The sequence below is a fragment of the Diabrotica virgifera genome, chromosome 3 (assembly GCF_917563875.1).
Source record: "Diabrotica virgifera virgifera chromosome 3, PGI_DIABVI_V3a".
NCBI classification, from domain to species: domain Eukaryota; kingdom Metazoa; phylum Arthropoda; class Insecta; order Coleoptera; family Chrysomelidae; genus Diabrotica; species Diabrotica virgifera.
The window spans coordinates 109,972,012-109,984,927 of NC_065445.1; the positions used below are offsets into that span (position 1 = coordinate 109,972,012).

The 12,916-nt window shown below is 30.4% G+C and overlaps 1 protein-coding gene across 2 annotated transcripts in view; it reads right to left on the reverse strand.

The window, feature by feature from the left end:
• Positions 1-12,916, reverse strand: part of LOC114341779 (uncharacterized) — a 119,313-nt gene that overhangs the window by 56,320 nt on the left and 50,077 nt on the right. For both annotated transcript variants that reach the window (XM_028292587.2, XM_028292588.2), the window contains exon 3: positions 10,357-11,257. In XM_028292587.2, the coding sequence (XP_028148388.1) occupies positions 10,357-11,257 (901 nt within the window). The remainder of the gene's footprint in view (positions 1-10,356; positions 11,258-12,916) is intronic.

The window sequence follows — 12,916 nt, forward strand, 5'->3', positions numbered from 1 at the left end:
TTTTCCGACAACATTAGTAGGTTATAAGTAATTATATTCTTAATCAAAAAATCAAAGTGTCGGACAAAAATATTGGGGCAACTCGACAGTCGGACAAAAAAATTAATTTTTATTAGTAAAGTATACTTTCAAATTATGCTGGGTTCGTGCATCCCTTATCTTTACAACCATTTTTCCGACAAATGTAGTAGGTTACAAGTAATTATATTCTTAAACAAAAAATGTAATTGTCTGACAAAAATGTTGGGGCAAACGAACAGAAAACTTAATTCTTTTAGGCTATCGACGAGGAGGTATTATCAAAAAAAAAATTTTAAACTGTGTTTCTCGGTTACTTTTGAATCGATTTAGCTGAAAATTGGTACACACGCTAAGTAAAGCATTTAAAAGGGTATGACGTAGATCGGAACCCAAAATTTTCTTAAAAAATTTTCCGACAAGAAGGAAAATTTTAGAAAAATTGTGATCTGATAATTTTTGTACATACTCCTTGAACAACGACAAACATCGTTCTGTATTTTTTTCTCGAATTAAAAAAAAATTTTCAGCACATGTATCAGGTTATAAGTAGTTATATTCCAAATCAAAAAATGTAAGTGCCCGACCTAAATAGTGGGGCACATCCAAAGTCGGACAAAAAATTTAATTTTTATTAATATACTTTTAAACTATTCTGGGTTCGTGCATCCCTTATCTTTACAACCATTTTTCCGACAAAAGTAGTAGGATACAAGTAATTATACTCTTAAACAAAAAATTTAATTGTCTGACAAAAATGTTGGGGCAAACGAACAGGAAACTTAATTCTTTTAGGCTATGGACGAGGAGGTATTATCCAAAAACATTTTAAAACAGTTTTTCTCGGTTATTTTTGAATCGATTTAGCTGAAAATTGGTACACACACTAAGTAAAACATTTAAAAGGGTATGACGTAGAGTTGTACCCAAAATTTTCCCAAAAAAATTTCGGACAAGAGGGAAAATTTTAGAAAAATTGTGATCTGATATTTGCGTACATACTCCATGAACAACGACAAATATCGTTCTGTAGTTTTTTTTCTCGAAATAAAAAAAAATTTCCGACACCAGTATCAGGTTATAAGTAGTTATATTCCAAATCAAAAAATCTAAGTGTCCGACAAAAATATTGGGGCAAATCCAAAGTCGGACAAAAAATTTAATTTTTATTGATAAACCATACTTTTAAATTATGCTGGGTTCGTGTATCCCTTATCTTTACAACCATTTTTCCGACAAAGGTAGTAAGTTACAAGTAATTATATTCTTAAACAAAAAATGTAATTGTTTGACAAAAATCTTGGGGCAAACGAACAGAAAACTTAATTCTTTTAGGCTATCGACGAGAAAGTAATATCAAAAAATTTTAAAAGAGTTTTCTCGGTTATTTTTGAATCGATTTAGCTCAAAATTGGTACACACATTAAGTAAAACATTTAAAAGGGTATGACGTAGAGCTGTACCCAAAATTTTCTTAAAAAATTTTCCGACAAGGGGGAAAATTTTAGAAAAATTGTGATCTGATATTTGCTTACATACTCCTTGAACAACGACAAACATCGTTCTGTAGTTTTTTTTCTTGAAAAAAAAAATTTCCGACACAAGTATCAGGTTATAAGTAGTTATATTCCAAATCAAAAAATCTAAGTGTCCGACAAAAATATTGGGGCAAATCCAAAGTCGGATAAAAAATTTAATGTTTATTAATAAACTATAATAAATATTAATAACTATAATAAATGATTGTGAGTAAGTCTGTGTTTCATTACTGCATTTAATAAACTATACTTTTAAATCATGCTGGGTTCGTGCATCGCTTATATTTACAACCATTTTTCCGACAAAGTAGTAAGTTAGAAAGTAGTAAGTTAGTAAGTTTTCTGTTCGTTTGCCCCAAGATTTTTGTCAACCAATTACATTTTTTGTTTAAGAATATAATTACTTGTAACTTACTACCTTTGTCGGAAAAATGGTTGTAAAGATAAGGGATACACGAACCCAGCATAATTTAAAAGTATAGTTTATCAATAAAAATTAAATTTTTTGTCTGACTTTAGATTTGCCCCAATATTTTTGTCGGACACTTAGATTTTTTGATTTGGAATATAACTACTTATAACCTGATACATGTGCTGAAATTTTTTTTTAATTCGAGAAAAAAATACACAACGATGTTTGTCGTTGTTCAAGGACACAAACTATCAGATCACAATTTTTCTAAAATTTTTCCTCTTGTCGGAAAATTTTTTAAGAAAATTTTGGGTTCCGATCTACGTCATACCCTTTTAAATGCTTTACTTAGCGTGTGTACCAATTTTCAGCTAAATCGATTCAAAATTAACCGAGAAACACTCTTTTAAATTTTTTTTTTGATAATACCTCCTCGTTGATAGCCTAAAAGAATTAAGTTTTCTGTTCGTTTGCCCCAACATTTTTGTCAGACAATTACATTTTTTGTTTAAGAATATAATTACTTGTAACCTACTACTTTTGTCGGAAAAATGGTTGTAAAGATAAGGGATGCACGAACCCAGCATAATTTGAAAGTATACTTTACTAATAAAAATTAAATTTTTTGTCCGACTGTCGAGTTGCCCCAATATTTTTGTCCGACACTTTGATTTTTTGATTAAGAATATAATTACTTATAACCTACTAATGTTGTCGGAAAAATGGTTTTAAAGGTAAGGGTTGCACGAACCCAGTATTCTTTAAAAGACAGTTTATTAATAAAAATTAAATTTTTTGTCCGACTTTGGATTTGACCCAATATTTTTGTCGGACTCTTAGATTTTTTGATTTAGAATATAACTACTTATAACCTGATACTTGTGTCGGAAATTTTTTTTAATTGGAAAAAAAACTACAGAACGATGTTTGTCGTTGTTCAAGGAGTATGTACGCAAATATCAGATCACAATTTTTCTAAAATTTTCCCTCTTGTCCGAAATTTTTTTGGAAAAATTTTGGGTAGAGCTCTACGTCATACCCTTTTAAATGTTTTACTTAGTGTGTGTACCAATATTCAGCTAAATCGATTCAAAAATAACCGAGAAAAACTGTTTTAAAATATTTTTGGATAATACCTCCTCGTCCATAGCCTAAAAGAATTAAGTTTCCTGTTCGTTTGCCCCAACATTTTTGTAAGACAATTACATTTTTTGTTTAAGAGTATAATTACTTGTATCCTACTACTTTTGTCGGAAAAATGGTTGTAAAGATAAGGGATGCACGAACCCAGAATAATTTAAAAGTATAGTTTATTAATAAAAATTAAATTTTTTGTCCGACTTTGGATGTGCCCCACTATTTATGTCGGGCACTTAGATTTTTTGATTTGGAATATAACTACTTATAACCTGATACATGTGCTGAAAAATTTTTTTTTAATTAGAGAAAAAATACAGAACGATGTTTGTCGTTGTTCAAGGAGTATATACACAAATTATCAGATCACAATTTTTCTAAAATTTTCCCTCTTGTCGGAAAATTTTTTAAGAAAATTTTGGGTTCCGATCTACGTCATACCCTTTTAAATGCTTTACTTAGTGTGTGTACCAATTTTCAGCTAAATCGATTCAAAAGTAACCGAGAAACACTGTTTTAAAATTTTTTTTTTGATAATACCTCCTCGTCGATAGCCTAAAAGAATTAAGTTTTCTGTTCGTTTGCCCCAACATTTTTGTCAGACAATTACATTTTTTGTTTAAGAATATAATTACTTGTAACCTACTACTTTTGTCGGAAAAATGGTTGTAAAGATAAGGGATGCACGAACCCAGCATAATTTGAAAGTATACTTTACTAATAAAAATTAAATTTTTTGTCCGACTGTCGAGTTGCCCCAATATTTTTGTCCGACACTTTGATTTTTTGATTAAGAATATAATTACTTATAACCTACTAATGTTGTCGGAAAAATGGTTGTAAATAAAAAAATTTCAGGAAATTGACATCTTCGGCGCGTCCGACTGCGCATATGCCCCGTGAAAATTGTCCGACAAGGTTACCACATTATTGTAAAAATATTTTATGGTAGATACCGTTAAAATTATCCATGTGGTAATAAATTTATTATTTTCATAAATTTGACATATTTAGCGTGTCCGACGCGTCATATGCCCCAATATTTTTGTCCGACAAAATTGTTTTCGTTGTTTTTATGATAAAATCCATTGATTAAAATAGGATGACCAATGTGGTAATAAATTTTTTTCTTGCATAAAATTGACAACTTCGTCACCGCTTGACAGACAAACGCCCCACTACCATAATGCGCCAAGCTCAAAATTTGTCCGACTCTACAAAAAATAACAAGTACAAAAAGTTTCAACGGTGTGGTCATAAATAATAATTGTATATGCGGGCCCAAGGCCTATTAAGACGTGAACTTAATAAAAAGTGATTTATTGTGTATTATTTGTGGAAGATCCAAGCAGAGAATACATCAGAATAATATATTCTGTGATCCAAGTATTTTGTTGTTAAAGATGTTCAAAATTGTAAGCGTTCCATAACAATATATTATTAAAAAATCACTTTAACACTTTTCCTCTTTTCTCGATTGAGTATTAGTCTTTGTTGTACAAATAAATTATTACAATCACTGAATACATAGTTAGTAAAAAAATTATCATATTTATTAACTGAATTAATAATTTGCAATAATAAAAATAACAGTTATCCAAGAACATTCAAAACCTATCTCTTTAAATTAATGATGACATTTTCAAGTAGAATGACATTCTAGTAATGTTTACATATACATACCAGTGTGAATTTTACTACACGTAATTTGCTGTGTAAAAACAGAAAAAGTAGGGATACACGTAAAATATTTGCGAATTATGTACCCATAGCCTTAACCGTTTTCTGTCGCGCCAATCCTCATCTTGTAGGTTTCTTTTGCTTCGTCTAATATATCTCTAAGCGAACTTCAGGTTTTCCTCGTTTTCTTCCTGACGGATTCAAAAACAGATGTGATACGCCTTTTACTTTTTATCCACCGTAAGTGCTACCATTTGACCCTGTCGAACGCTTAGCGATAATCTATAAAATAGATGTATAACGGTATATTGAATTCCCTAGATTTTTCGATTATTTGTCTTATATTCAAATTAATCTTACATTCATTTGCTTGTGTATCTCTAGCTTTGGTAAATCTGGTTTACTCTTATGGTATGTTCCTTTGTAGGAAAGTTTTCAGCCTCTCATTGATTATGTGTAGCAAAATCTTGCTGGCATGTGAGATAAGGGAGATAGTTCTGTAATTATCACATTTATGGAAGCTGTCGTTTTTATGTATTGTCGTTATTGTATATTGTGTCAAGTCGTTAGGCCATTGTGTGGAATGTCATATTTGATTGCAAAGTAAGTGAAGCAATTTGATTCCGGTTTCTTCTACAGTTTTGCTGATATAAGACCAATAATGGCCAGATCAAGATAGCAAGGAACAAATCACAAAACGGTAGAAGTATCTGACGCCCATGCAAGGAATGAAGTGATAACCCTTACAAGAAGTGTATTGAAGTGATACAGAGGAAAAGAAAATAAATTTTAAATTAAGATTTAGTAACGAGTTTTCGGCTAAACTTTATTTCATTACTTAACCCATTAACGCCTACGAGTACTTAGTGCGGCCGATATGTGAAACAATTGCACATTTAATGATACAAGCATATAATTTGGACCACATATACTACACATTTAAAGGTTCAAATTTAGATATAAGGCCATCTCAGATTTTGCCTTTTACAAAAATTGCGGGCATTCAAAATGGCGACTACACATATATGTTTAATAGTACCATAACTCTTGAACGAAAAGTCCTATTTCAACCAAATTTGGTATATAGGTTCTTTTTTTTTATTTACAAGATGGATGTGGTGAACCAGAAGAATCGGTTTACCAACAGTTGTGTTTTTACTGGTTGTTTATGTAAAAATATGTTTTTTTTTTTCAATTTTTTCCCTGTGTATTAATTTTTAAAAGGTAATATCGCAATTGAAAAGAGTGTAAAAATATTTTGTAGAAAATATTTTGAACTTTTTAGTTATGTTAATTATCATTTAATAAATGCATAACGTATCTTCACATGTACCTATGTGTTGCAGGTTCGTGCAAATATTATAAGAATTATTGTGAATTTAATGGTAGAATCATATAATTTGGACCACATATACTACACACATCAAGGTTCAAATTTAGATATAAGGTCATCTCAGATTTTACTTTTTACAAAAATGGCGGGCATTCAAAATGGCGACTATACATATTATGTGTTTAATAGTACCATAACTCTTGAACGAAAAGTCAGATTTCAACCAAATTTGGTATATAGGTTCTTCTTTTGATGTGTAAGACCAAGATCTTGAACCGAAAGAATTGATTTACCAGAAGTTGTGTTTTTCCTAATTTTTATGTAAAAACATGTTGTTTTTTACCAATTCTTTCACCCTGTATATATTATTTTTTCAAAAAGGTAATACCGGCGTTGAAAAGAGCGTAAAAATTTTTTTAGCTAATATTTTGAACTCTTTAGTTATGTTAATTACCAATTAATAAATGCATAACATATCTTCACATGTACCTATGAACCTATGTGCGGCAGATTCGTGCAAATAATATAAGAATTATTGTGCACTTAATGCTAAAGGCATATAACTTGAACCACATACACTACACATACAAAGATTCAAATTTAGATATGAGGCCATCTCAGATTTTGTCTTTTACAAAAATGGCAGGCATTCAAAATGAATCTGCCGCACATAGCTACATGTGAAGATACGTTATGAATTTATTAAAAGGTAATTAACATAACTAAAAAGTTTAAAATCTTTCCTAAAAAATATTTTTACATTCTTCTCAATGGCGGTATTACCTTTTTGAAAAATTAATATATACAGGGTGGAAGAATTGAAAAAAAAAACAACATATTTTTACATAAAAAACAGTAAAAACACAACTTCTGGTAAACCGATTCTTCCGGTTCAAAACCTAGATCTTACTCATCAAAAAAAGAACCTTGGTGCCAAATTTGGCTGAAATCGGACTTTTCGTTCAAAAGTTATCGTGCTATTAGTCACATATCTACAGCCGCCATTTTGAATGCTCGCCATTTTTGTAAAAGGCAAAATCTGAGATGGCCTCATATCTAAATTTAAACTTTTGTATGTGTAGTATATGTGGTCCAAATTATATGCTTCTATCATTAAATGCACAATAATTTTTATAATATTTGCACGAATCTACCATACATAGGTACATGTGAAGATACGTTATGCATTTATTAAATGGTAATTAACATAACTAAAAAGTTCAAAATATTTCCTAAAACATATTCTTACGCTCTTTTCAATGGTGGTATTACCATTTTGAAAAATTAATGTACACAGGGTGAAAAAATTAAAAACAAATTATTTACATAATATAAAATAGTTTTACATAAGAAACCAGATAAAACATAACTTCTGGTAAACCGATTCTTCCAGTTCACGATGTCGATCTTGTAAATCACAAAAGGAACATATGTAGCAAATTTGGTTCAGATAGTACTTTTCATTCAAAAGATATCGTGCTATTAGTCACATATGTATAGTCGCCCATTTTGAATTACCGCCATTTTTGTAAACGGCAAAATCTGAGATGGCCTCATATCTAAATTTGTACCTTTATATGTGCAGTATATGTGGACCAAATTATATGCTTGTATCATTAAATGTGCAATTTTTGTAATATTTGCACGAATCTGCCGTACTACTATATGGAGCCAACAAATTGCGTACGCATTTTGAGTTTACGGTTGGTTTTGTTTGTGGCAAAATATGTACATTCGTTTCGTGTATTTTATCAGTATTTTTCTCAATAATTATTTCATTTACAAAAAAGAATGTGTGTGTACTTTGTACGCACGTAAAAAGTTATACTTCTATTATTATGATTTCAACGAAATTAATATACTTAACAGGTTATTTGTATTTTATTAAAATATTAAACTAACTTTCTTTACCTACCACTTTTAAAATTTTTTTATTAAAACAATACCAAAAATATAAAAAAAAGAATATGAATCATCCGAGATTTGAACCCGGGACCTCTTGATCTCCGGTCGCACGCTCTACCACTGAGCTATATCCCTTTTGCTTTGACAGGTTACAAGATTTCTCATACATACTGACAAATTTAATACAAAAATACTTTAAATATACTTACTATTATTATATAATATCTTATTCCCGAGGAAGACAAATCCAAAGACACAAAAATTATAATAAATAATACATTTACTAAGAGCACTAATATATCCTTTTATATGATATAATATGACTTATTTGCGCTGACAGCGCTGATACATAAATATCTTGAAAGATTAGCAACGAAATACATACTGTCTGTGTGCGCATGCGACCGGCATTATAAAATTTCACTCCCGATCGTAAAGAAGTATAACTTCAAAAAATTTCTTCTTACGTTTTGTACAGAATACTGTTACGTTTAACGATTTTTAATTAATTTTGTCTAAAATAAAAAAAAATTCTCGGCGTTAATGGGCTAATATAGAAAAAAAAAAAGGAATGTGTGTGTACTTTGTACGCACGTAAGAAGTTATACTTCTATTTTATGATTTCTTAAAAATAAATATACTTTAAACAGTTTCTTTTAATTTTTTTTAAACACCAAACTAATTTTGTGCTTACCGCTTTCAAAAAAATAAAAAAAGTATAGGATTGCTCCGGATTCGAACTCAAGACCTCTCGATCTCTGGCCGAATGCTATACCAAATACGCTACGAGGACCGTCTCTGTATCGGTTCGGACGTACCTAATGACAATTCACGGTAACAAACAGACAAGGTGGAGTATAATAAATATAGAATAAAATGTTTTAATAATACTCATCTTACTCCTGAGGAAGACAAATCCAAAGACACAAAAATTAAAATAAATATATTTACTAAAAACACTAATATATTCTTTTCACACCTTTTCTTGCACTGATATATTTATATACTTCGTCTAATTTACTAACCGTTGCACGTCATCCGCGTCATAGCCTGTGACGTCGCATGATACCAACACGAAATATTTGGCGGTAGGTGTGTTCTTTTTTAGAATCATTTTGCCGAGTACACTGGAATTACAGCCACTAGACATATTTTATTATATACGCGTAGAAATAATATTTGAAGATTTCTATTAATGTTAACCTAAAGAAATACACAATAATATGTTTCATTTAATTTGTATAAATGGATTATAAAGCGTTTTTATGAAGCACATTTATTCGGAACACACTGTAACTGTAATCGAACGAAGGTGACATTTTAGAATAAATTGGTAACATTCATTTGACAGTTGCGGTGATGATACTTCATATTTGTTTATATTCTTTACTATAAGTATCTGTTCTATTGTATTTACTGTTTTTATTATTTACTTTACTATCAGAAGATCCTCTACTGTAAAAATATAAATTTCACCTAATTTTATCACGACTTGGAATAATAGAGGTATCTGACAACTTTTTTAGTTGTTATTGTAGACATATACAAAGAAACCTATCGGCTTCTCCCAAGAGTTCGGAGCCGTTTTTTAATAATTATTAACAATACCGTGCAAAAACGCTTGCACTGCAAATCTTAAATGATTATAACTTAATTCTTGTTCTCTATTTCTTAAGTTTTTATTTATTTACATTGAATATTAATTTGTTTTGTTGTATAATCCACGTTTACAATAATTATGTGATCTATTTGATTTAAAATGGATTCAGGATTTTTTTATACTTTTTCAACTATGTCAACTTAGATCTCTGGCGTAGATAATGACGTGCAACGGTAAGTAAATTAGACGGACTGTACATAACTTGAAAGATTTAGCAACTAAACTTCATACTGTATGTGTGCGCATGCGCGCAGTATAGGGCTTTTCATCGATTGTCATTTGTTTCGAGCTTCTGTCATGTTATATTCTTCTTATGGTGCCTATCCGTTACGGATGTTGGACACTAACATGGCTATTCTGACTGTGTTGACTGCTGCCCTGAAAAGTCCGGTAGTGGTTAAGTTAAACCATTTTCGCAGGTTATGCAGCCAGGATTTTCTTCTTCGTCCTGGACCTCTTTTCCCATGCACTTTACCTTGAAGTATGGTATGGTCCGAAGTAGGTCATATATAGCAGGTATAATATTAATATACATGGATTATACGACATACGACAGAAGCTCGAAACAAATGACTGTGAATGAAAAGCCCTATTATGAAATTTTAGTCTCAATCGCGCCTAAAGAAGTACAACCTCAAAAATCATCATAATTTGCAATTTTATAAAAACTTACCTATTTACAAAGTTTTGGGGTATCAGTTCTTCAGCAGTAATGCTATTGACTGTAGCTGAAAACCTATGCTCTGCTATACAATGCAATCCCAGCTGCTTCCCATTAACAGAGATCTTTCGTGCGTGATTACAATATATACAAGTAGGTGCAGTCATTTTCAAGCACTTCTGCAACAAAACTCGAGGGTCAAACTTATCTAACGGCTGCTCTAATTGTAACTCTATAATTGCAGTATCTGGCCCGGCAACAGCGATCTGTGGTGATAGTTTTTTAGCAGATTCTTCTTGTTCTGCTTCTTTCGGTTCTTCTTTAACTTCATCAATATCTTGGTCTTGGTCTTTACTAGGATGTTCGTCTCCGTTTTCTATATCATTTTCATACTCGCTTTCTATTTGATCTATTTCCATAGTAAGCTTTTCACTATCATTGCTGTCTTCAGGATCTGCTTCGTAAGCATCAAATTTTGGCAATTTAAGTGATAGCTTCGGAACTTTTCGAGTATCTTCTTTATATTCTTCAGGTTCTTCTTTATCATTATCATCTTTGTTATTCTCTTCGTCTGCTTGAACATCATTCAAATCATTTTGATCATTTGATTTGTTACTTGAAGTATCATAATTATCATTACAATTATTAGTATTTTCATGATCTATAGTCAAACCAGGACTATGAATTTCATCATTATGATTATCATCATTATCATCATGATGATTATCATTATCATCATGATGATTTAAGTGTTCTAAAAAATCATTTTGTTCTTTAAACATTTTCTCAGATGTATTATTTTCTTTTGAAGAGTGACTATTTTCATCTATTTCTTCGTTTTTTATATTCGTATCTATCTTAGGAACTTCGTCGTCTTTGTATTTTTCATTTTCAATGCTGTCTGTTATATTTTCTAAAACAAAATCAATAATTACTCAATCTGACAAAATATTATGTAAGTAAAGTCCTTTTCATGAGCATTTTTCAGTGCGTCACAAATGATAGGAAAAAAGGTAGGTCCGTGATAATACACATTTATAACATTTATTCTAACATGACATTTTAGTTAAATCTGACAGTTGTCACATTTTATTTGCAATTTGGCATAAAAACAAATCAATTGTGTTTATTGCATTTATAAAATGGTATTTTCTTTGATTTGTATAGTCATAAATTGTACAGATTATATTCGTAGATATATTATATAATTCGTAAATATTTTTTTTCGATTACAGCGCCATCTATTGGCAACTAGAATAAATGTTATAAATGTCTCTAATCACAGACGTGCCTTTTTTCTGTCATGTACAATTTAATGCGTTAGAAAGAAATCGAGAAACTGTGACGCACGGAAAGATGTTCATGAGAAAAAGAATGCATAGCAACACTTGCAGTAATAGATATTTTTTGACGTCTATCAAATTAGCAGAACAAAGTCACCAGAACAGTTATTATTGGACCATAAGTGTAAATATAATGCAAATTTAATGTTCCAAGGAAAAATGTATTGCTCTTTTTTTTTAAGTTAGCGCATGTTCTGCCAACTTGATTTCAAGCTAGCAGAACAGTAGTTCAAAAATTGATAAATCGTCAAAAAATTAAATACTAGAGTATTCTTTGAATTAAATTCAAATTTAATGTTCCAAGAAAAAAAATTATTGCTCTTTTATTTTTAAGTTATCGCATGTTCTGCCAACTTGATTTCTAGCTAGCAGAACAGTAGTTCAAAAATTGATAAATCATTAAATGAATGGATACCAGAGTATTCTCTGAATTAAATGCAAATTTAATGTTCCAAGAAAAAATTCAAGTACCACGAAAAGATTTATGGTATTGCTCTTTTAATTCAGGCTAAGGGTTCAATGAAGAAGTACCTAACTGGAACATTGAGTTAGTCAAGTCAAATTAAAATTGACATCAAAGAATACTCTGGTATTCAATTATTTGATGATTTATGAATTTTTGAACTACTGTTCTGCTAACTTAAAATCAAGTTGGTAGAACGATAAGCGATAGCCTAAAAAAAAGAGCAATAAATTTTTCTTGGAACATTTAATTTGCATTTAATTCAGAGAATACCCTGGTATTCAATTATTATAAATGATTTATCAATTTTTGAACTACTGTTCTGCTAGCTTGAAATCAAGTTGGCAGAACATTCGATAACTTTAAAAAAAGAGCAATACATTTTTTTTTGGAACATTAAATTTGCATTCAATTCAGATATTACCCTGGTATTCAGTTATAATTGATTTATCAATTCTTGAACTACTGTTCTGCTAGCTTGAAATCAAGTTGGCAGAACATTCGATAACTTTAAAAAAAGAGCAATACATTTTTTCTTGGAACATTAAATTTGCATTCAATTCAGATATTACCCTGGTATTCAGTTATAATTGATTTATCAATTCTTGAACTACTGTTCTGCTAGCTTGAAATCAAGTTAGCAGAACATTCGATAACAAAAAAAAGAGCAATCAATTTTTTCTTGGAACATTAAATTTGCATTCAATTCAGAGAATACCTGGGTATTCAGTTTTAAATGATTTATCAATTCTTGAACTACTGTTCT